General features: G+C 41.1%; 2 protein-coding genes across 3 annotated transcripts; both read right to left on the bottom strand.

The window, feature by feature from the left end:
• Positions 1–1,672: 1,672 nt before the first annotated feature.
• Positions 1,673–15,191, bottom strand: LOC120718411 (zinc finger protein 83-like). Of its 2 annotated transcripts, XM_040006970.1 has the most exons (3): positions 15,187–15,191; positions 4,395–4,571; positions 1,673–2,731 (listed from the first exon to the last, which is right to left on the bottom strand). In XM_040006970.1, the coding sequence occupies exons 2-3, from the start codon at positions 4,564–4,566 to the stop codon at positions 1,902–1,904; spliced, it is 1,002 nt and encodes a 333-aa protein (XP_039862904.1). In that variant the 5' UTR covers positions 4,567–4,571; positions 15,187–15,191; the 3' UTR covers positions 1,673–1,901. The 2 variants fall into 2 exon arrangements, with proteins under 2 accessions (XP_039862904.1, XP_039862903.1); XM_040006969.1 differs by lacking the exon at positions 15,187–15,191 and having other exon boundaries at positions 1,700–2,731; positions 4,395–5,266.
• On the bottom strand, positions 10,192–22,080 carry LOC120718406 (involucrin-like). Its single transcript, XM_040006963.1, has 4 exons — positions 21,930–22,080; positions 18,749–19,171; positions 18,399–18,650; positions 10,192–10,915 (listed from the first exon to the last, which is right to left on the bottom strand). The coding sequence occupies exons 1-4, from the start codon at positions 21,985–21,987 to the stop codon at positions 10,314–10,316; spliced, it is 1,335 nt and encodes a 444-aa protein (XP_039862897.1). The 5' UTR covers positions 21,988–22,080; the 3' UTR covers positions 10,192–10,313.
• Positions 22,081–27,580: the final 5,500 nt, after the last annotated feature.

Here is a 27,580-nt window from a genome sequence, read left to right as displayed (position 1 = left end):
TTGAAAACACAAATCCTTTTTCATGATTTCCTGTCCTGTCGACACATCACTGAAACAGGCATCGAAGTGAACGGTGGCTTTAAACCTGGAAGAGAGGAGAACTAGGGACAGAGCCAAGCTAACGACAAAGAACAGGACACTTTCTCTCTCTCTCTCTTAAGAGAGACACAAATAATTTGTGTGGAATCTTATTTAATGCAGAACAAATAAATAGTCTGAAAATAGTTAATTCAAAAAAAGCCTTGGCTGCATTTTTGGGTAAATAGCTGCATATAACTTTGTTGTCTGCAAAACTTATGCATAGATTTTTAATATTTACGATTTATATTTGCATTTCAAATTATGAAAATGATTCGTTAAACATGTTTGTGGTTGTTACAGTAAAAAGTATCACTTTTTTCTACTCTGATTTTGTTTTTTTTTGTCTGATTTAAGATCAATTGTGTTAATACAGTATGTCAAAATGGAAAAAAAAAACCTGTAAATTCACATAGGTTGTGCTGAAAATAATGATACCAAACAAGGGAAGATAAACTGTTTTTAAAGGTGAAATGTAGAGGGAAAATCAAAAGTAGTCAAAAACAGCCAACTACACCCTGGACCCCAGAGGGTTAACCCTTTAAGGCCTATCGGAGCAGGCACACTTTGTTTTGCATAACTATTTTTAAAACCTAGTAGAATTGCAACCACATAAGCTAGCAAAGGATGAAAATGATGTTTTCTATTCAAAGTAGGAAAAAATGGAGACCAGGCAAAGTCAGAGCTGAAAACTTTTTCTTTTAACTTTTTTAAATTTTCACCTTGAAAGCAGAGCGGAGGTTTTTACTGAGATATTTTATGAGTTGACAGCACCATGTGCTACTTTCTCTCTGCTGATATGAGTAAATGGAGCTCACACACCTGTCTGTTTCTCTATGTCTATAAGCAGCAGCTACACCACCTACTGAAACTGAGGTGAAGTGCACCAAAACCTCTGTTAGTCGTGATCACGTGACATGGGTGTTTTGAACCACGCTTCAGAGTTGTGTTTGAAAACATCTGTGCTCCAGAAGCTTGACTCAATGTAGAAACATCTTTTTATAGCGTCCCATCCACACTGATATCACCTCTTCACTACACTCCAGCTCCAAAGGTTAACTGTAGAGTCAAAGTGAATTCCCAAAGAAGGAAAGCTTGCAACTCTCTCCAATCTCTTCAAATCTTCATCAGTGAGCTTCCACAGTTTTTTTTTTGTTTTTTTTTTTGTGGTTCACTTGTCCAGCATATTTATTCAGGTAAATTAATCATAACAAAATTTAAACCAAAGCAAACCTTTCATTCTGAGCTTGCAAGGACCTCTCTCACCACTGACTGGTTAGTCAGTCCTACTTTTGCGCACTACTCCTGGCATCGTAGTGGGTAAAAATCAGAAACAAAGAAAAACTTCAGCTGAATAAGAGAACACTCTCATGCTGCATTCACACGTTAGAGCAGGGGTGGGTAACTCCAGGCCTCGAGGGCCAGGTCCTGCAGCTGATTCAAATGGCTAAATTACCTCCTCAACATGTCTTGAAGTTCTCCAGAGATTTGGTAACAAACTAATCATGTGATTCAGGTGTGTTGATCCAGGTTGATATCTAAAACTTGCAGGACACCGGCCCTCGAGGCTGAAAAAAACAATGAACAAACAGAACAGGAGCATACTGAACTTTAACCTTTATAAAATGTAGGATGAGTTTGGCTGATACAATTATAAGAATAAAGCATGAAACCAAATAAACAACGTCTTGAAATACTGTCTTGAACATGAATCATCTTTTCACTCAGGTGTTGCAGTGATTCGACTTCTGGTCAGTATGAGTTCTACCACCAACACATTGCTATGACTCAGGGGTGTATCACATTTTCAAAGTATTAAACATTTAACCAGTGTGAATTTTCACGTGTTTCTTTAAGTTCATCCTCTGACTGAATCTTTTACCACAAGTGCTGCAAGGATATGGCCTTTCACCAGTGTGCACTCGTATGTGAGTTTTTAATGTTGATTTCTCATTGAATCTTTTCCCACAAGTGGTACAACAATGTGGCTTCTCTCCTGTGTGAATTCTTGTTTGAGTTTTCAAGTGTGCCAGCTGATTGAATATTTTCCCACAGGTGTTACACGGATACGGCTTCTCACCTGTGTGAATTCTTACATGAGTATTCAATGATGATTTCTGATTGAACTGTTTCCCACAGGTGCTACAAGGATATGGTTTTTCACCTGTGTGAACTCTCAGATGTGTAGTAAGGTTGGATTTAAAGTTAAACGTTTTTCCACAGGTGTCACACTGTACAGACTGTTTCCTTGTGTCAGTTTTACTTTCTGACACAGGGGTGTTGTCCACTCCCTCATTGTGATGTCTCCTCTTCTTTAGCTTTGTATTGCTAGTAAATCCTGAGTCCACGTGATGGCTTTCTTCATGATCTCGGCTCTCTGCTTCAGGAGAGCTGTGAGAAAGGAGCTGCTTACTGTTTAGTTTTTGTTCACTGTGGGAACTTTCCTCATAAGTCGGAGTGTCCATGAAAATATCAGTCTCCTGCTTCATTCCAAGCTGCTCTCTCTCCTGACTGCTGCAAAGCTCCTCCTGTTCATCTTTAACCTGTGGAGGCTCTGGCTCCTCCTGGTCTGGGCTGGAGTTCCTCTCCTGGTTACAGACCTGCTGCTTATCCAGACCCTCCTCTTCCTCACAGTCATGTTGTTGTGGGAGGTCTTGAGGAACAAATAAATACAAGAAAAAGTCAGTTATGTGATGATAAATGGTGATCAGACCAGAGAGTCTATCATTTGACTGATCGTGAGCCCGTCTGTTTCATGCATGCACAACACACGCACAGCAGCTCAGGCAAACAGTTGTGCATACTCACAGCCACACACTAATATATTGACATTGAAGCTCCTCACTGCGAGCAAAGACCCAAAGTCCACCAAACTAAACTGCAAGGTGACCATTTTTGTGCAGCAAACCTGACCACACTCTTAAACACGGTCATGTTAAAGAAGCTAACAAAAGAAAAATGGCTAAACGTTCCCTAATGGTTCTACAAATGTAAACTTCAGGAAACATTGTCTGAAGGTCATGTGAAAGTTACATTTATTGAATGTGACCATCTCTTCTGTCAGTGAGAGAGCAGCAAAAGAAAGTCCTTATGTGGTACATGGCGCTCAAAAGTCTGTCAAAGAATGTTTCAGTACGACTTTGGTAAGCTATGAAGCTGCACCGCTCGATGGATTGTCTGAGCATTACAGCTACCGTAGTCAGGAGCCTCGCGCAGTAATCTGGGTCTAAAGCTCTGTCCGCTTCAGGTCCCAAAATCAAATGAACACTGCGGCATCACTGAGAGTTAAAAACTGTCTAAACTCTTTCATCTTTAATAAAATGATCAGTGTTGTTGCGTTAACAGGTGTAACAATTAATTTTAACATCCAGGCATCCATGAAAACAGAATGTATTAAATTTAACAGAGTTAGAAGTTATCAGGACGTTAGCTCGCTAGTTTCCACCTAAACATGATATAGCATGTTCTGACTGAGAGATTTCAGAAAAAAACTTAAAATGGTACAGCTCTGCTATCACTTCCAACAGAAATGAAGACAGAAACAGCAGTGACTTTTTTAGGGTTGCTGAAGTCAGACTAGCTGGTATATAATGATATGCTACATGATCGCTAGCGACACAGCTATGTTAGCATAATATAAACACAGTGAAGCTGGAGTATGAACGCTAACTTTTTTCCACTTGATAAAAGTTAATGGAACAAATGTAATCGCATGGCAGGATGCTGCAAACAGATCAAACTTCAGTCAGGAGAACAACTGAGATAATCTATCCACAATACGAGGTTTGTCAATAATATACTGCAACAACAAGGGAATAGAGCAGCTGCCAAAGAATTCAACATTAATGAATCAATGGTAGGGAAGTGGACGACGCAAGAAGAATGAGTTGAGTAAAGTTTGAGTTATCTGACTGTTTTGTTTAGCTTAATGTGCCTTATGAACTGAAAAGTATGGTACTACAAAAAAAACCCCAAGACAAAAATGAGAAAACACCCACAAATGTTTCCAAAAATGTAGTGTTTTGTTTTCTTTTTTTGTAATCAAACTGTTTATTAGAGGGGAAGTGTGTTTTAGGACACTCGAGCCTAACATTAGCTGGCATAAAGTTAGCTCAAAACCAGCCGTTATTGTTGTTTAGCAGGCTCCTTTTTTTCAGCAGTCCAGAGACCAGAGGTTCACATGTCTGATCTCTTGAAAAATCAGTAATTGCAGCAATAGCTGAAATAAAAAGGATGTTTCTGTCCATGTTCATGTGTTAGTGCTCTGACTTCAGTTCAGGAAATTAGAATGTGAACAGTTAAAAACATGTCCATACCTATGATGTGTGAGTTTCTGTCGGGTTTCCGGCTGATATCCAGCAGTCTGTGCTGACGGTGTATCTCCTCCTCATACTGGACGATGGTTTTTTGAACCTCTGAGAAGATTTCTTCACAAACAGCAGTTAGTCTCTCCTTGATGAACTCTCTCAGATACTGAACTGAACTCATTGCTGCTTCCGCTGAGGCTGGACGGATCGATATAAGCATCGATGACGTGATGCCGACATTGGGATCAGATCCACACTGACGTGACGGGATCGATACTTTAGTTTGTGTCTCTCTTCCGACTTCAGTCCACTTCATCAAACAGCAGCCATGTCTATTCACACTGCTCCACTTGAACAGCCACACTTGCCCTCCACCTCCTTGCTTCTCATTTTTCTAAGCTTGATAGTAGTTGGCAAACCAGCTTACAGGTGTATTACTGCCACCTATTGGAGTAAAGTGTGGACAGGAGAATAGCAGGAACGACGACCGTCGGGAGACAATTTTATGATCACTTTAAATCCGTCCTCGTGTGTCGTTGTCACGGTTACACTGCGCTCACTGTCCGTTTCCTCCACATTACAGGTTTACTTTCGCTTTTGCTGTTTTCGCCTATTTTTCACCTTATTTCCGCTCTGTCATGAACATCTTCATCTCTCCCGCCATCTACTTCCTTTCATTACACTTCCTGATACGTCACTTTCTGCCCTCTCTTCTCCCTCTGCTGTGGTTTGATCGAAAATGTGACGTCATTCACGGGTAAAAGCGCAAAGGATTGTGGGTACGAGTGGCAAGCGGTACTAGCGCACACAGGCTTTCACATGAAAACAGTCACACAGCCATAAAAAGAAACACAAAGAATGGCAAGAAGCTGTTGTATTATTAACTGTCGCATGACAGCCACGGGAAGCCGACGGGTAAAGAGATCGTTTTTTATCGGATTACGTCGTTGAAGAGAAATTGTTTAAGCCATGTTTCCGAAGTAAGAAAAAAGACAAATAGATTGCGTTGGCCTGTACAGGAGATAAAGGAAAAAATTAACAACAGCTGTGAAATGGAATAGTCCAAATCACCAAAGTAAACTGGACCTGGGCTTGTTGCAGGGGTCTGAAGTTACTAAACATTTTGTGAGTGTACGCACTAAAACTTAGGACCATATAATAAATAATAAATATGTGCGTGATGAAAGTTGGGCAGCACACTAACGTCCTTACTCCACTCTGTATGCTCGTATGGGTCTGACCCTTCCAATTCTTTGATTTTTTCCTCGTACTTTTTTTTTTGCCTTTTCGTCAAGTCTGTCTTCATACGGACCTGCCGAGTTCTCCGTTGTTTTGTACATAACTGTTTTGGGGCCAAATAAAATGCAAGTAGGGATTAAAACCGCAGAATTAATGATTACCGGTGCTGGAAATGCTTGCGCTTGATGCAGTGTTTTGATTTTGTTGCCACTCGTACCCACAATGCAATGTGCGAAAGTCACGTGGTCTGTCAATCTCTATTAAAAAAAAAATCTAGCACGACTGACTGGGCTGAACAGGTAGTTGTTGTTGTTTTTTTTAAAATATAATTTATTTTTTTTGTAATGTGATTTATTCTTCTCAAGTTATTTCTACTTCAGTGCAAATAAAGGACTGTTAGAGTGTGTGCTGTGTGTTTTTCTGAAGCATGACAATCCTTTCCAACAAGTATTTCCAGCTGTTTGTCACCTCTCTGCACTTTAGTCTTTCTTCCTGTTATGTCTGTGTTTGTCCACCAGGTGTCTCCATCGGTTCACTTTCTCTGGGTGACACCTTTCCTTCCGTCCCTCTGCTCACTTTAATATTTGCTTTAAGTTCAGTTGTATGTAATCATTTTCTTACATTCAAAGTTAAATTGAATTTAATTGAATTGAAAGAATTTATTGTCATTATACCCAGTATAACGAGATTAAAAACAGCTCCATAAAAGTGTGTATGTACTTAGCAAATTATAAAAAAAATCCATGCAATACTATAACTATACAAATAATATAAATACACAGTACAGGAGTGACATAGACTGACAGCCAGAGACTGACGGCACAGACAGTTTCAGCACCGACAATTTAAGCACAGACATGAGTTCATGCTAGACTCCCAGGAGCAATGGAATGAGCATAAACAGTAGGGGTAGTTTATTTCTAGAGGAAATGGGATCAGTGGTCAGTGCAGATATTTCAGTGCAAATTACTTTTGTGCAAGTTTAAGTTGAGTATAGTGATAACTTTGGGAAGAAGCTATCCCTGAGTCTGTTTGTTCTGGCCCGTATGGATCTGAAGCGCCTGCCAGAGGGCAGTATTATAAAGATGGTAGCTAGGGTAGGTAATGTCCTTCCTGGATGTTTCTGGCCCTGCTGAGACAGTGGCAGTTATACATGGCAGACAAGGAGGGCAGGGGGAAGCCGATAATTCTTTGTGCTATGTTTGCCACCCTCTGTCATTTCTTCCTGTCTTCCTCCGTGCAGCTGGAGTGTCACACTGCCACTACATATGTCAGCAGGCTCTCGATGGTGGAGCTGTAGAAGGTCACCAGCAGCTGGGTGTTTAGTTATTCCTTCCTGAGCACCCTTAGGAAGTGTAGCCGCTGCTGGGCCTTCTTGACTAGTGCCGTGGTGTTGACTGACCAGCAGAGGTCTGCGGAGATGTGGACGCAGAGACATGTGATGGACTCCACTCGGTCTACACATTCACTGCAGGGGGGCAGTGCTGTTCTGCCTGAAGTCGAGGTGATGTTAAGTCCAAGGTTGTTTAATGCACACCATTCTCCCAGTTTCATGGCCTCATCTCTGTAGGCCGCCTCATTGATCAGCCCCACCACTGTTGTGTCATCGGCAATTTGACTATGATGTTCTCTGGGTGGGCGGGGCTGCAGTCAGATGTGTAGAGGGAGTAGATCAGTGGGCTTAGTACACAGCCCTGGGGAGAGCTGGTGCTGAGAGCGTGAGAGGAAGAGTAGTAGGGGCCTAGTTTCACCCTCTGGGGTCTGTTGACCAAAAGATCCCTTATCCAAGAGCAAGTGGATGGCGGGAGCCGCAGGTTGGCTAACTTGGGGATTAAAATGTCCAGTATTATTGTGTTAAAGGGTGAGTTGAAGTCAACAAAGAGCATTCTGACATAGCTCCCCTGTTTCTCCAGGTGACTCAGTGCTGTATGGAGAGCAAAGGCTATGGCGTCTTCGGTGGATCAGCTCAGCCTGAGCTTCCTGCTAATAAAAACTAAGTGCAAAAGCACCAAAGAGGAAAAGTGCTTCACTTATTCATTAAAACATGGTCGAAGTCTTAATGAAGCATCAATAATTTCAGGAATTCTTATATTTTTATAACTGTATTTCTTTTTAATACAGTTTATTTTACAAAATCAGAATTAAGTCACTTACAGCATGTAATGCAACTCCATCCATTCATTTGACTGAATGAGTGGCTGCTGAAGTATAGAGACCTGTATCATTTAGTTTTTATATTTAGATATATAAATGATCAAGTCATCAAAAGTTTAATTTTAAAAATGACATTAAATCACATTACTCTAGATATAATAATGTGTTATTAGTATGAACATTAAATAATAGTTTAAAAAATTTTTCATTATATTTTCAAAAAGGTCAAGGAATCAAAATTGTGTTTTAAAAGTTCAAACTTCAAAGACTGTAAATTTATGATAGAGAAAATCAATATTTAATTAATATTGTTCAGATTTCTGAGACTGGAACCAGTTTTTCCTTCATATGTTTTTTTACATTAAAATATCAGCCAATAAGAACAAATTTAGATTTATATTGATGTAAGGTTGTTAATGTAACTACATTTTAAATCAGTGCAATATTATTTTTAGACACCAATGGACCACTGAACTTCTCAGCTTTTAAAATGCAAAGCCTCATTTAGAGACTACACATGGTTTGGAAAACTACTGAATGAGTCAAGTTGTATGTAGTGCTTTGTGTTATCAAGTAGAGCAGAAAAGTGTTCTATAACTGCCAAACTATTTGCATATAAATGTCAGAGAACGAGTCTATTTGACTTTAATCAACTCTGCAGTGGCTGCAGACAAAGTCCAGCATAGAGCGGCTGAGTGAATGTGGTCTGGACTCTGTGGAGGAGAGTCATGGTTTCAGAGACGCTGTAGAAAGACAGAATACCTGCTCTGTGATCCAGGTACACTCCTACTCTGGAGGACCGAGGACCTGAGAGGTCAATTTGGACTTTGTTGTGAAGAAATATATATCTGTTTGTGTTACAATATATTGCCCAAGATTTGTTATTATATCCAAACAGACTTTCATATAGGCTCCCTGCTCTGGTGATATTGTTGTATGCAACTGCTACTTCAACTGCTCTCCCTCTTCACTCCACCTCCCAGTAACAACGTCCAGTCAGACTCTCTCTACTCAGGACCTGACATATTTTACTGAATCTGTCTGGATGGTCAGAATAAGACTGTTGTTGGTTCATAAATGTTACTTTTCTGTTCCCCTCAGATAATAACAGATGTGTGTTTGCTGTGTTTGGATCCAGTGTGATTTCATGTGAGTATTTTAAGAATCCAGCTCTGGTCTTTGGCTCTGCTGGTGACAGTAAAACATCCTCTTCAGTGACTGTCAGTGAGATGTTTGTCCATTCCTCTCTCAGAATGTCCTGTAGTTTATCTCTGGTCTCTGACACAGCTGCTGTCACATCCTCAAAGTAGCTCAGAGGACGAATATTGATGCTGGATGAGTGTGTAGACTCACGTGTAGACTTTTTTCAACAAAGTAACTGTATTCTCAATATCATCTTTTTAAACAGTAACTGTAACAGAATACAGTTACTCATATTCTGTATTTTAAATACGTGACGGTGTTACATGTATTCCGTTACTCCCTAACACTGTCAAAAAGTCCACTGCTTTCTCACCTAAGCATCTCCATTCCTCCACAGATGTGTCATGCCAAAAAGACAAAGCAGAACCCTCTGTCATGCTGCTTACACAGAGATTATATTAGAGATTACACCTCGGGAAAAAAAACAAACACTCAAAAGATTTTGAATAAAATCTTTATTTGAACCATAATTCAATTTGATTTTGATTTATAGAGCGCCAAAATAACAACAACAATCACAAATGCAAGGTAGACCCTGCAATAATACTTTAAGAACACATAATAAATAAAATAACTAAACAATGAACCAACAGGCCACGAGCATGCAGAATGTTAACCTTCATGAAATGTAAGACCAGAGTTTGCCTGATACAATTATAGGAATGAGGGGGAAAGGCCTAATAAATAATGGTGAGAGTTCTTCACTATTCTGCACAGAAAATACTAACTTTAAAATGGATCATCTTTTCATTCAAGCATTGCAGCGATTAATTTCTGCTCAGTGTGAGCTCACACACAGCTGTCCCACATTTTGAAAGTCTGAAAGTTTAACGTGTGTGAATTCTCATGTGCTTCTTTAAGCTGGTCCTCTGAATGAATATTTTCCCACAAATGTTGCAACCATGCGGTTTGTCACCTGTGTGAATTCGTACATGACGGGCCATATCCGATTTCTGACTGAATCTTTTCCCACATGTGCTACAAGGATACGGTTTCTCGCCTGTGTGAAATCTCATGTGTTTTATCACTCCCGAGATGTCAGAAAATCTTTTTCCACAGATACTACAACAACGTGGCTTCTCACCTGTGTGAATTCTTATATGTGTTCTCAATGATGATTTCTCAGTAAACTGTTTTCCACAAGTACTACAGGAATACGGCTTCTCACCGGTGTGAACTCTTATATGAGTTTTCAATGTTGAGTTCAGACGGAATTCTCTCCCACAAGTGCCACATGAATACGGCTTCTCGCCTGTGTGTGTTCTTACATGACGTTCCAAATCTGATTTGTGAATGAATTTTTTCCCACAGGTGATACAAGCATATGGCCTCTCACCAGTGTGAAGTCTTGTGTGGGTTTTCAATGTTGAGTTCAGACTGAAACTCTTCCCACACGTGCTGCAAGAATATGGTTTCTCCCCTGTGTGAATTCGCAGATGTGTCGTCAGGTGGTTTTTTTTTGCGAAAAGTTTTTCCACAGGTGTCACACTTTAAAGACTTTTTTATTATGTCAGTTTTACTTTGACTCCCTGACACAGCAGTGTTGTCTGCTCTCTTATTGTAACTTCTCTTTCTGTAATGTCTCCTCTCCTTTAGCTCTGCATTTTTAGTAGATATTGAGTCCACATGCTGGCTTTCTTCCTGATCCCGGCTCTCTTCTTCAGGTGAGCTGTGAAAAAGGAGTTGCTTACTGTTTGGTTCTGGTTCCCGGTGGTCACTTTCCTCATAAGTCGGAGTCACCATGAATGAAGTATCAGCCTCCTGCTTCAGTCCAAGCTGCTCTCCCTCCTGCCTGCTGCACACTTCCTCCTGTTCCTCTTTAATCTGTGGAAGCTCTGGGTCCTCCCGGCCCAGACTGTAGTTCCTCTCCTGATTAAAGACCTGCTGGGTTGTGAGAACCTCCTCGTCCTTAAAGACATGCTGCTGGTGGATGTCTGGAGAGACAAATGAAGAAAAGAAAAGACAACATATGTGAAATATAAATTACTGTCAATGTAGACAGCAACAGATATAGGATTTTTGAGGATTTATCACAGTTAATTGTTGTATTATCAGACACAGACTGGATGTAATTTCCAACTTGACCTCATTCAGCTGCAGACTGATATCAGACTGACTCAGACTTATGGCACTATTTACGGGAGGTTTTAGTGACAGTGTTGGTGTGCTCATTTTGCAGAACAAAATTCAGTTAGCGTTGACTTATTTAATAAAACAAGCTGACAAAATTTAACTCCAAGGGCCATAATTTGCAGCTGAAAAAAGATGACAAATCACAATATACTCAGTATACTCAGTATATTGCAAAATGCTAAATATCACTATATCAAATCATGAGTGTCGTATTGTGATAGTATCATATTTTGGGGTGTCTGGTGATTCCCACCTCCCACCATTTTTTACTCTGAAAAACGTTGGATGTTAATTTGATGTCTTCATTGACAGGAGACCAAAGCCACTTAGAAATTAGATTATTTGCCTCTGTTTCATTAGTCAATAATCTTAGCAATTGCTAGTAAATAACAGTTAGCTCATGTGGTCCATGAGGTCAGCAGTGCTTTACTCACACTATACAGACTGCAGGTAGAGCTTCCGCCACTGCCTGGGCCACTTTCTGCTTGGCCTATCGGTACCTATCAACTGCTTCCGAAGTCCCACAGGCTAACAATGCCCGACAGGACTCCTTCTTTAGCTTGGTGGCTCCCTTCACCTCTGGTGTCCACCATTTGGTTCGGGGGTTACCACAACAACACGCACCTTGTGCCTTGTGGCCACAGCTCAGTGCAGTGGCTTCTGCAATGGATGTACTGCACATGATCCATCTTGACTCAATGTCCCCAGTCTCCCTCAGAATGCTGTTGAAGCTCTGCTGGACGTGTGCGTTGAAGATCTCGTGGACCAGGGCTTCTATCAGGAATTCCCAGCGCACCCTCACTATACGTTTAGTAGGGGTGCAACGATACACAAAATTCACGGTTCGGTTCGGTTCGATACTTTGGTGTCACGGTTCGATATTTTTTCGATACAAAAAAAATGTTCATGCCTTTTTAATTTGTCATTTATTAAAATTATAAATATATATTTTAACTCAAAAGTACAGTTTTTAAATTTAACCCTAACCCTTGTGCATGTTTTTTATTTTGACAGCGAATGCGCACCTGTGGACCACTTATGTGCAGCCCTGGTTATTTAGCTCATCATATTGCAGCCACAGAAATTCTTTTGTCCATGAAACCATAAAGCTGCACTTTCTTTTTGCCTTATAGTCTGATTTGTCATAACTTCTCCGTTTTGTGGTAAGCTTTTCTTTGGCTGTCACTTCTTCACCCTGACCTGTCTTATTTGGCTCAGCAGAACTGAAATGCTTTTACACGCTCACTCACATAAGCTCAGCGATTCTCTGCGCGATCAACCTCTCACATGTTTAAGCTTGCTGCGGGAGATTTCACTTGTCATGTTTGCATAGTAAGCTAACGATTAATAAGACGATGTCAGAGGAATTGGTGCACAAATTATCATCACTCACAGATCAGTGCTGTCGCTCTCTATACACAGTTCGCACGATTGCAAAGTGAAAGCAAAAAAACAAGCGCAAATTCAAACGCGACTTCAATATGTCACATATTGACAGTGGCTCACCGATGCCAATGACATAATTACCCAGCTACATTTCTGAAAGAATGCAAAAGCATTGACATATATTTTTCCTACAATAGCCCGACGGGCAGGGAAGAGATAGATTTTGGTAGCCCGACTGAAAAAATCGCTAGCTCCGGGACGTCGGGCTAGCGATATTGCAAGCCCTGTATCTGATTGAGGAATCACTCATCTTTGGAAAAGAGAGTTTATTACAGAGAAATGGCTCTTTCCAAAATAAAAGCTATACTATCCGCTTCTTCTGGGCTATATTCTCAGCAGCATAAGGAGAATCATGTGCTAACAGCTGTCTAAATGACTCGGCTAAAGTTAGTAGCATGCTTGTTGTTTTTGTCTTTGCACTAGGATGATGTCGGCGTAAATGTGCAGTCATATTCGTTGTGTTCCCACTAGTGCTTTCAGGTTAATCTCGTTGAAATGACCTTAACGCCACAACACGGCAAATCTCCGTTAACGAGCTACCGCCGATCGCTCCGTGCATGGGGCTACACGGCAAACACGTTAACGAGCTAACTGCGCTAACACACTAGTTCACACCAATGTAATTGAGCATTGCATGGCACATCCAACATACTGTTTTACTTTAGTCCATGACTCGCTTACCTTCAGGGTCATACGTCACATGAAAACCAAAATAATTCCAAACGCCAGATCTGAATGTTGCAAGTAGAGCTTAACTTCTGTCTCGCTAGCTTGCCCTGCGCTCTTCCTTCTGACTATGCTGTCTGTGTTGAGCGCTCAGTGGATCTGCACTCGACAGTGCAGCCTAGGCGGAGTAGTCGAACACAGATTCACTGAGCGCTCAACACAGACAGCATCGTCAGAAGGAAAATTGATAAAATAAATTACAAATGTTGTATTGTTCGATACATATGCGTACCGAACCGAAAGCACTGTATCGAACGGTTCAATATCGATACGAATATCGTTGCACCCCTAACGTTTAGGTGTGCCAAGTTTGTCCAACATCCCCCGCCACCTGATCCAACTGACCACCAGGTGGTGATCAGTTGACAACTCAGCCCCTCTCTTCTTGTCTCCAGAACATATGACCTTAGGTCTGGTTATACGATAATAAAATTGACCTGTGGCCTAAGATGTCCTGGTGCCACGTACCTTTATAGACACCCTTATTCTTGAACATGATGTTCATTATGGACAAACTGTGGTTTACATAAAAGTCCAATAACAAAACACAGCTCGGGTTCAGATCCAGGAGGCTGTTCCTTCCAGTCATACCCCTCCAGGTCTCACTGTTGTTGCCCACATAACCGTTGAAGTCTCCCAGGAGGATAACAGAGTCCCCAGGTGAACACCCTTAAGCACCCCACCCAGGAACTCCAAAAAGGCTGGGTATACTGAACCGTCATTCAGCGCATAAGCACAGACAACAGTCAGGACTTGTTCCCCAAACCTGAAGGCGTAGGGAACAAACCGTCTTGTCCAACTGGAGAAACCCCAGTGTACAGGCAGCAAGCGGAGGGGATATTAGGATACCCACCCCAGTCTGCCGCCTCTCACCAAGGGCAACGCCAGACTGAGACAGAGTCCAGCCCCTCTCCAGCAGACAAGTTCAAAAGCCAAAGCCGTGCACTGAGGTGAGTCCAACTATATCTACTCAGTACCTCTCAACCTAACATACTTAGGCTCCTGTCCCACTAGAGAGGTGACTTTCCATGTCCCAATCACTAGTTTTGGTAGTTGGGGATAGGTCCGCTAGGGCAGGGGTCGGCAACCTGCGGCTCCGGAGCCGCATGCGGCTCTTTAGTCCTTATACTGCAGCTCCATATGGTTTGGAAAAAACGAATTGGAAGATTATTGTGATCTTGAAATATAAAACTAAAATTATGTTATTATTTATCATCGCTCAAAATAAGTGTCACAAAATAAACCATACCCGCCGAAATACCGTGCATTTATCGAGACTTTCAACCCCAGGCAGGCCAAGTATGGATCTTTGGATCCACATACGAGCAGCTATTCTCCATGAACTATGGTAACAACAAACCCTGCTCACGCCTCACAGACGACAGCTTACTAGCGACTTTGTACAGCCCCAGTCTGCAGACACTGTGCGCAGAGGATCGGGAGCAGAAGTCCCATTGTCAACATACCACAGCAGACCCGATGATGTTTGCATGAACATGCTTTTTTCTTTATTGACCACTTTTCACACATGGTTGCTGTACCCACACAGCCAGCTGTAGTTTTGCAGCTCACAGCCCGACACACCAACACAACAGCAGAGAGAACACACACGGCAAATGCCGCTCAGGTGCGTCCGCCTCCCCTGCAGCGGCACTGCAGACCACGCCCTGCCACACACATTAACCATGTAAAATAAATATTTATGCAGATAATTTGCAAAATATTTATTTTTCATTTTTTAGCAGCATAGTGCTTTTTTCCAATTATTTTTAAAAGTCAGGTCAAGGCTCCGCTACAGGCTGTGAAATCCCAAAGGTGATATAAGGATGACGGCTCACTACAGTTTTTGTTTGCTATATGAATAATTTAAGTTCAGCTTTTTAATTCATTTAAAAGAGACCTTCAACTGGGTGTCTTTCCTTTTTGTTATATTTTTTAAGAGTTCAAAATGTGTTCATTACCGTATTTTCACGACCATAAGGCGCACTTAAAAGTCTTAGATTTTCTTCAAAAAGTACGGCGCGCCCTATAGCGCAGTGCGCCCTGTGTGTTGTAATGAGGACGTAGTAGAGAACACCATGAGAACGCTAAAGGGTGAAGTGTGGCCGAGTTGGAGGAAAGACTCGAGCGGTGGATCATCGAGCAAAGAACGAGCGGGAGAAGCGTTTCAACGGTCACCATTCGGCTAAAAGCAGTTTCACTTTCACTTTTTATGAAACGGTGCCATTTTTCCATCAGGACCGGGACTACGGTAGCGCAGCAACTTCCAGCGGATTATAAGGAAAAGCTGGCCATCTTCCGCTCCTACTGCAGCAAACACATCGGCGACAAAAACATCCAGCCCAGCCACATCACTAACATGGACGAGGTCCCGCTCACTTTTGACATCCCGGTGAGTCACACTGTGGAGAAGAAGGGGACCAGCACGGTAGCGATACGCACAACGGGGTATGAAAAGTCTTCTTTTACTGTTGTGCTTGGCTGCCATGCTAATGGACAGAAACTGCCGCCTATGGTGATTTTTAAGCGAAAGACTTTGCCTAAAGAGAAGTTTCCAGCAGGAATCATCATTAAGGCAAATGAAAAGGGCTGGATGGATGAGGAAATGATGAAAGACTGGCTGAGGGAGCTGTATGTAAGGAGACCAGGTGGTTTTTTCCACGCATCACCATCGCTCTTAATCTGTGACTCTATGCGTGCCCATCTCACAGCCGATGTGAAAAAACTAGTGAAACAAATGAACTGTGAGCTTGCTGTCATTCCGGGAGGCCTGACAAAGGAACTCCAACCGCTGGACATCGGTGTGAACCGCCCGTTCAAAGTAAGGCTGCGAGCGGCCTGGGAGCGATGGATGACCGATGGAGACCACAGTTTCACCAAGAGTGGAAGGCAGCGCCGGGCGAGTTACGCCACAATTTGCCAATGGATTGTAGATGCTTGGGCTAACATGTCTGCTGGCACTGTTGTTCGAGCTTTCGCAAAAGCCGGCATCATTTCCGAGGAGCCGCACGGCACGGAAAGTGACTCTGACGGTGAAGAAAGTGAACCTGGCATGTTTGATGGAGATTTAGCGCAGCTGTTCAATTCAGACACAGAGGATGAGGACTTCGATGGGTTTGATGATAAAAATGTGAGTATCAAACTCAGTTTTGCTCCTGCTTTATTTTTAAATATGCACACTTGTATGCTTGTGTGTTGTTGATGATGACGATTACCAGTAATAGAAATGTGAGTAAGGTACCGAACTCAGGTTTGCTCCCGCTTTATTTTTAAATACGCATACGGTACTTGTATGCGCCCTATGATCCAGTGCGCCTTATGTGTGTGTTAAATACAGTAATGGCACACATAACTGAGACTGCGCCTTTTAGTACAGTGCGTCTTATGGTCGTGAAAATACGGTACATTAAAAAAATTAAATTTTCTCTGTAGCACTGCATGCATCTCATAAGCAACACACTTTAGTTGTTTATACAAAGCTTAAAGGTAAAAAACATTAACAGTGTTATCTTCATTTTAGATGTCAAAAAGTATTTACAGCTCCCAGTGTTTTCTTTTCCATGGAAACTGGGTCCAAACAGCTCTTTGGGTGTTAAAGGTTGCACCCAACCCCTACAGTGCCTTCTGCGAGTGGTGGGCCTACAGGCTGTTCGATCCTTATACAACGGTTGCAGGAGCTTGGTCTGCATAGCCAGCAACAAGTCGGACTTGTTTGCAGTGTGTGATGGACCGCCAGGGCTGCCTGTTGTCACAGATTCTCTTTATAGTTTTTATGGACAGAATTTCTAGGTGTAGCCAAGTGGTAGAAGGCTTTCACTTCGGTGGTCTCAGAATGCCATCGCCACTTTTCACAGATGATGTGGTTCTGTTGGCTTCATCTGGTGATGCCCTCCAGCTCGCACTGGAATGGTTCCATGGGCTGGACCAGGTGACCCTGAATCCTCCCCTAGTTATGCTGCAATAGACGTAGACTGCCGGGGGATTCCCATGATGCATTGAGTTTTTCCTTTCCAGTCACCTTTCTCACTCACTATGTATTAACAGACCTCTCTGCATTGAGTCATACTTGTTATTAACCTCTGTCTCTCTTCCACAGCATGTCTCTATCCTGTCTTCCTTCTCTCACCCCAAACGGTCGCAGCAGATGGCTGCCCCTCCCTGAGCCTGGTTCTGCCGGAGGTTTCTTCCTGTTAAAAGGGAGTTTTTCCTTCCCACTGTCGCCAAAGTGCTTGCTCATAGGGGGTCATATGATTGTTGGGTTTTTCTCTGTATGTATTACTGTACGATCTACCTTACAATATAAAGCGCCCTGAGATAACTGTTGTTGTGATTTGGCGCTATATAAATAACACTGAATTGAATTGGAGTCTTGTTCACGAGTGATGGGAGAAGTGAATGGTAGATCAACAGACGGACTAGTGCTGTGAGTGCAGTGATGCAGACGCTGTACTGTTCCATCAGTACTCACTCATCGCGAGTTGAGTGTAAAAGCAAAGCTGTCAACTTACCGATGGATCTACGTCCCTACCCTCACCTACAGTCATGAGCTGTGGGCCTCCGAGCTATGCCCGGAAGAACAAGATTGCAGATACAAGTGGCAGAAATGGGCTTCCTCCAAAGGGTGGCTTGCTTCTCCCTTAGAGATAAGATGAGGAGTTTGGCCATCCGGGAGGAGCTCAGAGTAGAGCCGCAGCTCCAACGAGCCAGTTGAGGTGGTTCAGGCATCTGACAGGGATGCTTCCTGGGCTCCTCCTGGGTGAGGTGCTCTGGGCATATCCCACAGGAGGAGGCCTCGGGACAGACCCAGGGCACACTGGAGGGATTATATCTCGTGGCTGGCCTAGAAACGCCTTGGTGTTCCCCTGGACAAGCTAGAGGAGGTGGCTGGGGAGAGAGAGGTCTGGGCTTCTCTGCTTAGACTGCTGCCTCATTGATCCGGCCCCGGATGAGCGGAAGAAGATGAATGGATGTAGAAAAAGATGCATTCATGCTGCTTATTGCAGTTTGACCTTTAATTCCTGTGCTTCTAAAACTAAATGTAACTTTGAGCTCTGGTTAGGATCCTACATTACTCATATTCATTGTTATTAAGTGCATCACAGTTTTACATACCTACTCTTTGCAACTTTATCACAGGTTTCCAGATGGTCTTTAGCAGTCTGAGTCGCTCTTCCCCAGTCCAGACGATAATGCCTTCAGCCTCCTGCTTCAGTCCAAGCTGATCTCCCTCCTGACTGCTGCAGAGCTCCTCCTGTTCCTCTTTAATCTGTGGAAGCTCTGGGTCCTCCTGGTCCAGACTGGAGTTCTTCTCTTGGTTAAAGACCTGCTGCTCATACAGACCCTCCTCTTCCTCATGTTGGAGGTCTTGAGGAACAAAGAACCACAAAAGGGTTATTAATCTTATAATATAAAAACACACAAAAACTGTTTACCATGGGTCCTACAAGGATAGAGTTTCTCACCTGTGTGAACTCTCTGGTGTTTAGTAAAGTTATATTTTTCGTGAAAAGTTTTTCCACAGACGTCACATTGAAAAGACTTTCCCCTTGTGCCAGTTTGACTCTGACTCATTGACACAGCAGTGTTGTCTACTCTCTTATTGCAACTTCTCTTTCTGTAACGTCTCCTGTTCTTCAGCTCTACATTTCTAGTTGATCCTGAGTCCACATGTTGGCTTTCTTCACTTTCCTCATAAGCAGGCGTCACCATGAAGGTATCAGTCTCCTGTTTCAGTCCAAGCTGCTCTCCCTCCTGACTGCTGCAGAGCTCCTCCTGTTCCTCTTTAATCTGTGGAGGCTCTGGGTCCTCCTGGTCCACACTGGAGTTCATCTCCTGCTGCTCATCCAGACCATCCTCCTCCTCACAGTCATTTTGTTGTGGGAGGTCTTGAGGAACAAATAAAAAGAAGGAAATGATCATTACTGTGATTACACAAAGCTATTTTTACAAAAGCATGTGTTAAAACCTGAAAATAGTTTTAGGTATTGGAGAGACGGCAACCACAGACTGCAATATGAGTGGTGTGCAGTGAGGTGTTGATCGTGTCAAATAAGGTGCTCCCTGGTGGCACGCTCAGGTGCCATGAGATACTGCAGTAGTTTGGGGTATAATTTAAATGTATCAATGATGCAGAAATTTTCAGGTATTGATGATGCAGAAAATACATGAATTTTTTTCCATATTTGAAAAAGTCAAGTTCAAAGTTTCAGATCTTAAATGTGCAATTCTCAAAAACAAGCAGCAACAACAAACCTGATCAGACACTTAAACATGGAAAAAAAAAATGCTAACAAAAGAAAAGTGGCTAAAGCTAAAGTTTCCAGAACTCAGAGCCAACCATAAGCTAGCAGCCTCAGTGTAAGCAAAGCCTCAAAACAGTTAGGAGTGAAATTATAGAAACAAGGGGAAAAGAGAAAAGGCTGGATGTTGGATTTATACTGGTAATGACACCAGCATGTACCTGACATTTGTTTGTTCTGTAAATGTGCTACACCTACTTTTGTTTGCTAAGGAAGAATATGTCAGGTAAAGGTGGGTATACAGAAACTCATTTTCAGTTCATTATTTGTAACCTTTTCCAAAATTACAATTGTGGACTTTAATAATTTTGTGATGAAAACATGTTTTGTATTGAAGAAAAGTTTACTTTTGTTTGTAAATGCTGTCAATCAAAGCTCTTAGAAAGAAATTCAAACTTAGCAAAAATCTGAAAACTTGGAAATCAGAATGGGCCACAAGTTATAGACTATGTAGGCTGTAGAAACACAGACACACAGAAGACATTACAAAATTTAACCAAACCTATTATTAGACAACACTACAGTAATGAAAGCAGTATTATTGTGATTATGTGGGCGACCGTGGCTCAGGGGGGTTGGGAATCGCATCTGTAACCGGAAGGTCGCCGGTTCGATCCCCGGGCTCTCTGTCCTGGTCGTTGTGTCCTTGGGCAAGACACTTTACCCTACTTGCCTACTGGTGTTGGCCAGAGGGGCCGATGGCGCGATATGGCAGCCTCGCTTCTGTCAGTCTGCCCCAGGGCAGCTGTGGCTACAACTGTAGCTTGCCTCCACCAGTGTGTGAATGTGAGAGTGAATGAATAGTGGCATTGTAAAGCGCTTTGGGTGCCTTGAAAAGCGCTATATAAATCCAATCCATTATTATTATTATTATGTACACAGCGTTGTATCTTTGCAGTTTTAAATTTTTTTGCATTTTGCTTTTTTTTTTAGTCATTTATCTTTTAGCTGAACCACTTCATTCAAGACTTAAAACTCTTTCTAAGGATTTTTCTGAAATGTCAGTGAAGAAAATGAATGGAAAATCATTTTCTTCACTTAAAGTGAGTCCTTAAAAAAGACTCACTGCCATTGTTGCTTTTGTCAGCTTATGTTAAGAAAGCCTTTCTATTGAAACTATCATTTGCATTATTAAACAAATATACGAGTTGTGTTGGGGCTCACTTGAATGGCACTCAGATATTTTTTTGTTTTTCTTAAACAGATTGTACTTATATAGTGCTTTTCTAGAACAGGTCTCATTCACTCATGCACATTAATTTCTAAACCCAAACACTTCCTGAAATTCACACATTCACAATACAATGGATGCATCAGGGACAGCCCAGGATTCAGCGCCATGTGCAAGGATACCACATGCAGACTAGGGGAGCCGGGAATTAAACCACAAACCTTCCAGCTATGAGACAACAAGCTCTACATGTGAAACCACAGTGGAAACAGAATATTCACTGCTTACTATATTTCAGCTTATGTTACATGTGCACAACAACAAAACAAGCAAGAGTTACCTGTCTTCTTCAAATGGCCTATTAGTGACAAGGTAGCTGCTTCAACAACCCCCAAGACAGCAAAATATCATGTGTTTCATTTGCATCATATGCTTTCTGATATGGCACAGTGTAATTCCTGACCATCTTTAATGCTCTCAAAGCAAACAGTGCAGTAGAGCTCTTTCTCTATCTCAGCATGTAGTCATCACCTCTCACCTTTACCCAGCTTCAGCAGCTCTTTCCCAGTTCTATGGTACTGATCATCAGTTTATCCCTCTGTAGTACTTACTCCTTACTATTCCTGCACTTCCTGATTCACTAGCTGTGCCCCATCTGTTCTTCCTCTGTCATTCTCTGCATTCATCAGCTCCTCATTCTTTTAATATTCTCATCACACTCTTTACTTATTTGTATTTCCATCTCTATCCTGACCCACCCTATCTTGTTGCACACCCCTTCCAGCTCGATCTCTCTGTTTAACCAGTCAATAAACCTCATTTTCTCTGCTTGCTTTTGCTGCAGATGTAAAAACATTAATTACAGCATTATTTGTAATGTGGAGAGCTTGTGTTCTGATGCTTTGGAGAGTCTGTCACTGTGTGTGTTCACTTTGAGGCTCTCATGGAGAATAAAGGGAATAAACAGTTGGTGTGTAAGAGTGTGTGTGCTCTTCCTCAACTATCACAGTTTGCTCCTCTGAATTCATCACCAAAGTAACAGCTTCCTGCTCTCAGCTAACATCAGCTTAGAGAAATCCTGGAGATGCTGATAATCTTTCAGATTTATCACCAATCAACCAAACATCGAAGAATCTGAGCTTAAAGAGAACAGAGTCAAAAACATGTCCATACCTATGATGTGTGAGTTTCTGTCGGGTTTCCGGTTGCTCTCCTCCTCATACTGGACCATCCTCTTCTTGATGCTCTGATCGGTACCTGCGTGATTTGTCTGTCCGTTGGTCCTGATTCATCACACATCAGCCATGTTTCTGGAGCCAACACTTCGCTCCTCCCCATAGTCCACTGCTCTGCTGTGATTCGCTGTCGTGTGGTCACGTGACTCAGCAAACGCACGCAGATTCGTTGAGTCGAAGAGTTGTGTCATCTCCGGTTACACGACTGCACCTGCGTTTATTTATTTATTTTTCATGGATCCTCTTCTTTCTACAAATGAAGCCAAGTATTTTTCTCCTCCCGGTGTCAGTGGGATAACCGTACATGTACACTTATTCTAAATTTGTCTCACATTCCTACATGTATCCTAGATTATTTTATACAGTCCAATGATGTACACTTACTGATGTCTGAATGACAGTAAAGTGGCTATTCTATTCTATTCTATTTTATTCTATTCTATTCTATATAAATCTACATCGATCACGTGTTTATATGTGATTATACATATAAACACAATTTTATACTCCAATGTGGTAAACTTGGAGTATAAATTTGTCACTTGAATTTGCGGTATGGTGAGGAATATTTTAAAATGAAGATAATTCATTTTGAAATATAACAATAAATGTTAAGGTCGGACTGATATAATGTGGCTGAATGATGAGTAGTCCCAAAGAGCTACTGTCTGTATATTTGTATGGTGCAAGACCACATTCTGCAGAGAGAGATGACAGGCTATCAATGACAGAGTTCAAACAGCAAAAGAGGACAAATTACAGCAGACAACAGGCTTATATGATTTTTTTTCTGCGTTATCAATTGGATGGAGAAGCTGGTTGATGCTGGGTAATCTTACTAATTTTACTTTCAAACTGATATCTTCATATTTCTCCTTCAGTGCAAATAAAGGAGTGTTAGAGTGTGTGCTGTTTTTTTTTCTTTCTTGAAGTTCGACAATCCTTTCTAACAAGTATTTCCAACTGTTTGTCTCCGCACGTTCTGACTGTATGTGTCCACCAGGTGTCTCCCTTGGCTCATTTAATCAATGAGCTTAATTTGTCTTCACATATGAAGTCAAATGAAGCTCACTGAGCTCAACATGAATTTCTAACAGAAACAACAGAAACAAAAGTGAGTGCAAAGGCAACCAAAATATTTGGAGCATGCTGTGAGGAGTGAGTGGTCAAAATTCAGGAATTCCTTTTTACCAGTTTTACTGTGCTGACGTTAAAACATGTTGTTAGGTTTTAATAAGACTCACGTGGCTCTAGATTTGAACTTGGACTGGTTGTATTGTGTCCGGTCAGTTTAAGTCTATTAATGAGTCATTTAAAAATGTCCTCATGTAAATCTTAAATGGTCTACATGGAGGTAGTGGAGGGCACATACTAGTGACATAGATGACTGTTTACAGCCATTCAAACATGTTATGATCATAAACTGATTTTTTTCTTCTTCAAAAAAAGCTTTACAGGTCCAATAAACACCTGGAACATCAGTTTCCTGGTGAACTTTCAACCCAGAAGTAGTAACATTAACAAGCTAAAATGCATTTTACTCATTCATTTTTAGTTTGCTGTGTAAAAAACAAAACAAAGCTAAATTATAAACTGTGTATTGAAAATGGCTTGCTTGGCTTCTTAACGATATTGACTCACACCAGGACCATGTTTCCCCTTTGAATGTCTTCACAGTCTATTCCTAATCCTTTATTCATAAATGTAAGTAGCTCTCTGTGAATTTCTACCTTACCGTGGTGGAGGGGTTTGTATTTCCAGCTGCTAGGATCCCCAAGGATCAAAAATGCTTCACATGAGAGGCAAATTAATAATGATAGAAACACTGCATAACACAGCCTGTGATTACTGTTGTGATTTTTTTTTGACATTTACTGTGGAATTATTTTGAAACTGTTGCGCCTTTCTTTCATATGCACATGTAGAAAAAACAACTACTAAATTTAACTTTACATACAGAAGAAGACTGTATAGTAATTAGGAATATTGGAAGTCAGGAGAAGTGAATTCAAGGCTAATAATTGTTTTAAGATAGCTTTCAGCTATATTGAGTAAGGAATCTCTGGTACAGTCCCAGTAAACAGAGGAGAGCAGCTGCCTGTAACATCCTGTGGTATATCCTCTGTTACAATGGAATTTCACAGGTATGCTGCCATTAGACAAAGTACAGTAAAGTACAGTACTAGCTATGATAATATCTTTGTGTATATTGGTAGGTAAGTTAAAGCCACATTCCAGAGATTCCAAGTGTACAGCTATAATGTAGTTGTACTGGTTTCTTTCGTTATTTGTATTGGCAGTAGATTCAGTTCCTTTGTAGTCCAAACTAAAACTTTTAATTTAACTGCTTCTTGATTGGAATAATAAAATATATCCTCATTTATAATAATCACATCTGTCTAAATTACAATATAGATTTTGTAGAACATAAATTAAGTCTTTCTATTAATAATATGCAAATAAAGAGTAGAGTAATCCCATTCTACTTTTACATACTCTAGGAACCAAAAGTAAGCCCACAGTCTGAGAGTGAACTAATAATAATAATAATAATAATAATAATAATAATAATAACTGTATTTATAAAGCGCTTTCAAACAAAGTGCTGTACAACTAAAGGGATAAATAAAATAAAAGCGATACAGCAATACAGGTAAGAGACACAATACAAGTTAAAACAATAAAAATGTAAAAACTAAAAGCCATAGCATTAAGACATGTAGGATAAGGTGAACAAATGTGTCTTCAACTTAGTTTTAAAAACCTCCACAGAGCATGCCTGCTGAATATCTTGAGGGAGGTTGTTCCACAGAAACAGGGCACGAAAAGAAGAAGCACGCTCTCCAACTGTCTTTTTTCTGGCTCTAGGAACTTTTAGAGAGCCAGAGTCCTGAGATCGTAGAGCACGAGATGGAACATAAAGGTGTAAAAGGTCGGAGAGGTATGAAGGTGCCAATCCGTTTAAAACCTTGTAGGTGAGCAGCAGGACCTTAAAATCTGCTTGAACCTGACAAGGTAGCCAATGCAGAGATCTCAGAACAGGGATAATGTGCTCAAATTTCCCAGTTCTTGTTAAAATGCGAGCAGCTGCATTTTGCACCATCTGTCAGGATAATATAGAATTGAATTGTGAGATCTTTAAAATATGATAGGGTGTCATGGCCCTGGATCAGTCACCCAGGGTTTATGTTTTGGACTGTTCTGTTTTGGGGTGTAATAGGCTGAGTTACTTCTTTGGGTAATGTATGTTTGGTTTTCTTGTACTTCTGTGTTCTTTTGATCATTTATTTTCTGTTAGGTTGCAGCTCTTAGGTTCTTACTTGTTCTTTTGACATGTTTAGAGTGTGAGTTTGTTTTCCTTCAGCTCATGGTGATTATATTCTCCGTCTCCAGTGTCTAATCTTGTCCTGTGTTCACTATATTTAGTTTTGCTTCCCCTCAGTCTCGCTATGTCAGATCAGGTGCAGCTCTATCTCAGTCTTGTTGCGTATTCCCTTGTTACCCCCAATGTGTATGTTGTGTGAGTTTTCCTTTGTTTGTCGTTGTGTTGTCTGTTTGGCCAGTGTCAGGTTCAGGTATTTCATGTTTAATTTTTCCTGGTGTCCATGTCTGGGTTTCAGGTTTCATGCCTTGGGTTCTCATGTCATCACACTTTCAAATTTCACGTATTCAGGTTTTAGTTGTTTTTCCAGTTTAGGTTTTGTTTGGTTAGACTTTGTTTTGCTTTCGCTTTTTCCTTTGCATGGTTCAGCCATCAATGAAGGATCAATTTTAATTTAGTTTCAGTCTCTGGTGTCTGCATTTGTGTCCACTCTACACTCCACATGGTCTGCCAGCTCAGATCCTGACATAGGGCCAATATTTTGTGTGTCAGGAGAAGGATTTTAAATCAAAGTCTGGATTCAACAGGGAGCAAATAAAAAGAAACAAATATGTCTTCATTAGTTTGAAAGATGTGTCCGCCTCCTCCGAGAGCCAAAGCAAGATATGTATCATTTAGAATTAAATAAACCCATTTTTAATCCAATTTTAAACTTCAACATATTTTAGTAATTTAGTTTAACATGTTTTAGCTTTTGTTTTATTTTATACAGTTTAATAGTACATCAGATGAGTCATTTATAGCTGCAGATGCTTTCCCTGAAGAATGGTGTTCACGACAAACATTGTCTTCCACAACATGTTGGATTAGACAATGCAGTTATTATTATTTTTCTGTAAAATAACCTAGCAAAAATTAACAATACTCTATAATCAAAATCAATTACTGTATTCAATCAAGAAACAAGGACACATCTATTATAATCTCAGGGTTGAAGGACTCCAATATCTTATTAACATTTTAAGAGTTACAATACAAACACCAAAGATATTAACTTTTTGTAATATGAAAAGAAAAATCATTGTAGCATCATAGTTCAGAAATGTCACAAATCACATTTTAATCATCAGGAAAATCCACTACAGCGAGTGGACAAGAAAAGCCAGTGAGCAGATTAATCAGACATTTAAAATATCTACAATGTGAAGAGAATTTTAATTTAAACTAATCAACTCTGCAGTGTCGCCATAATCCAAAAGCCAAAGTCCAGCATAGAGCGGCTGAGTGAATGTGGTCTGGACTCTGTGGAGGAGAGTCATGGTTTCAGAGACGCTGTAGAAAGACAGAATACCTGCTCTGTGATCCAGGTACACTCCTACTCTGGAGGACCGAGGACCTGAGAGGACAGTGAGGACTTTGTTGTAAAAAAAAAGGTGGAACTGTCTGCATCACAGCGTAATGCCCAGGATATGTCATTGAATCCAAATTTTCTTTCGCGTGAGCTCCCTGCTCTGCTGTTATTCTTGTATGCAACTGCTACTTCAGCTGCTCTCCCTCTCCACTCCACCTCCCAGTAACAATGTCCAGTCAGACTCTCTCTACTCAGGACCTGAAACCACTCAGTGAATCTGTCTGGATGATCAGAATAAGACTGTTGGGTTTCCATAAATGTTACTTTTCTGTTCCCCTCAGATAATAACAGACGTGTGTTTGCTGTGTTTGGATCCAGTGTGATTTCATGTGAATATTTTAAGAATCCAGCTCTGGTCATGCACCTTTATGAGCAACATTCTATACTTCCATCATAGCTAAAAGAGCCCTCATTAATTTGATCATATTTGATTCATGTCCTGGGATTCATCTATTCCTGGGACAGATGACAGCGTGAAGGAATTTCCAAACCTGGGTGCATCACTTTGGGTAACTTGTATCAAAAACAAAAAATGATTTCAAGCAGCCATCAACAGACCTTAGATTGCTGCAAAAAGCAGAAACAAATCTATTTTCTGATACCAGGCAAGATGGGTTACTTTGGTGCCGAATTCTTCTTCCCGATAGAACAAAGCCTTTTCCTGACATTGCGTAGACACCACTTCAGAAATCCAGTTGCTGGCCTATGTGTTCTGCAAGGGCTAACCATGTGTCCTGTAATTTTTAAACAAAAGAAAAGGGTCAGTAAATTAAGAGTTAAAAGATTATCTGCAGTTGTTTGGTTAATGTCAAGTTGTTTATAATCCTGCAGCAGTGATAGATTGAGTTTATTTACA

This window comes from Simochromis diagramma, unplaced genomic scaffold (assembly GCF_900408965.1).
Source record: "Simochromis diagramma unplaced genomic scaffold, fSimDia1.1 OVJJ01000141.1, whole genome shotgun sequence".
NCBI lineage: Eukaryota > Metazoa > Chordata > Actinopteri > Cichliformes > Cichlidae > Simochromis > Simochromis diagramma.
The sequence above is the reverse complement of the archived record's forward strand: the minus strand, read 5'-3'. Positions and strand labels throughout refer to the sequence as shown.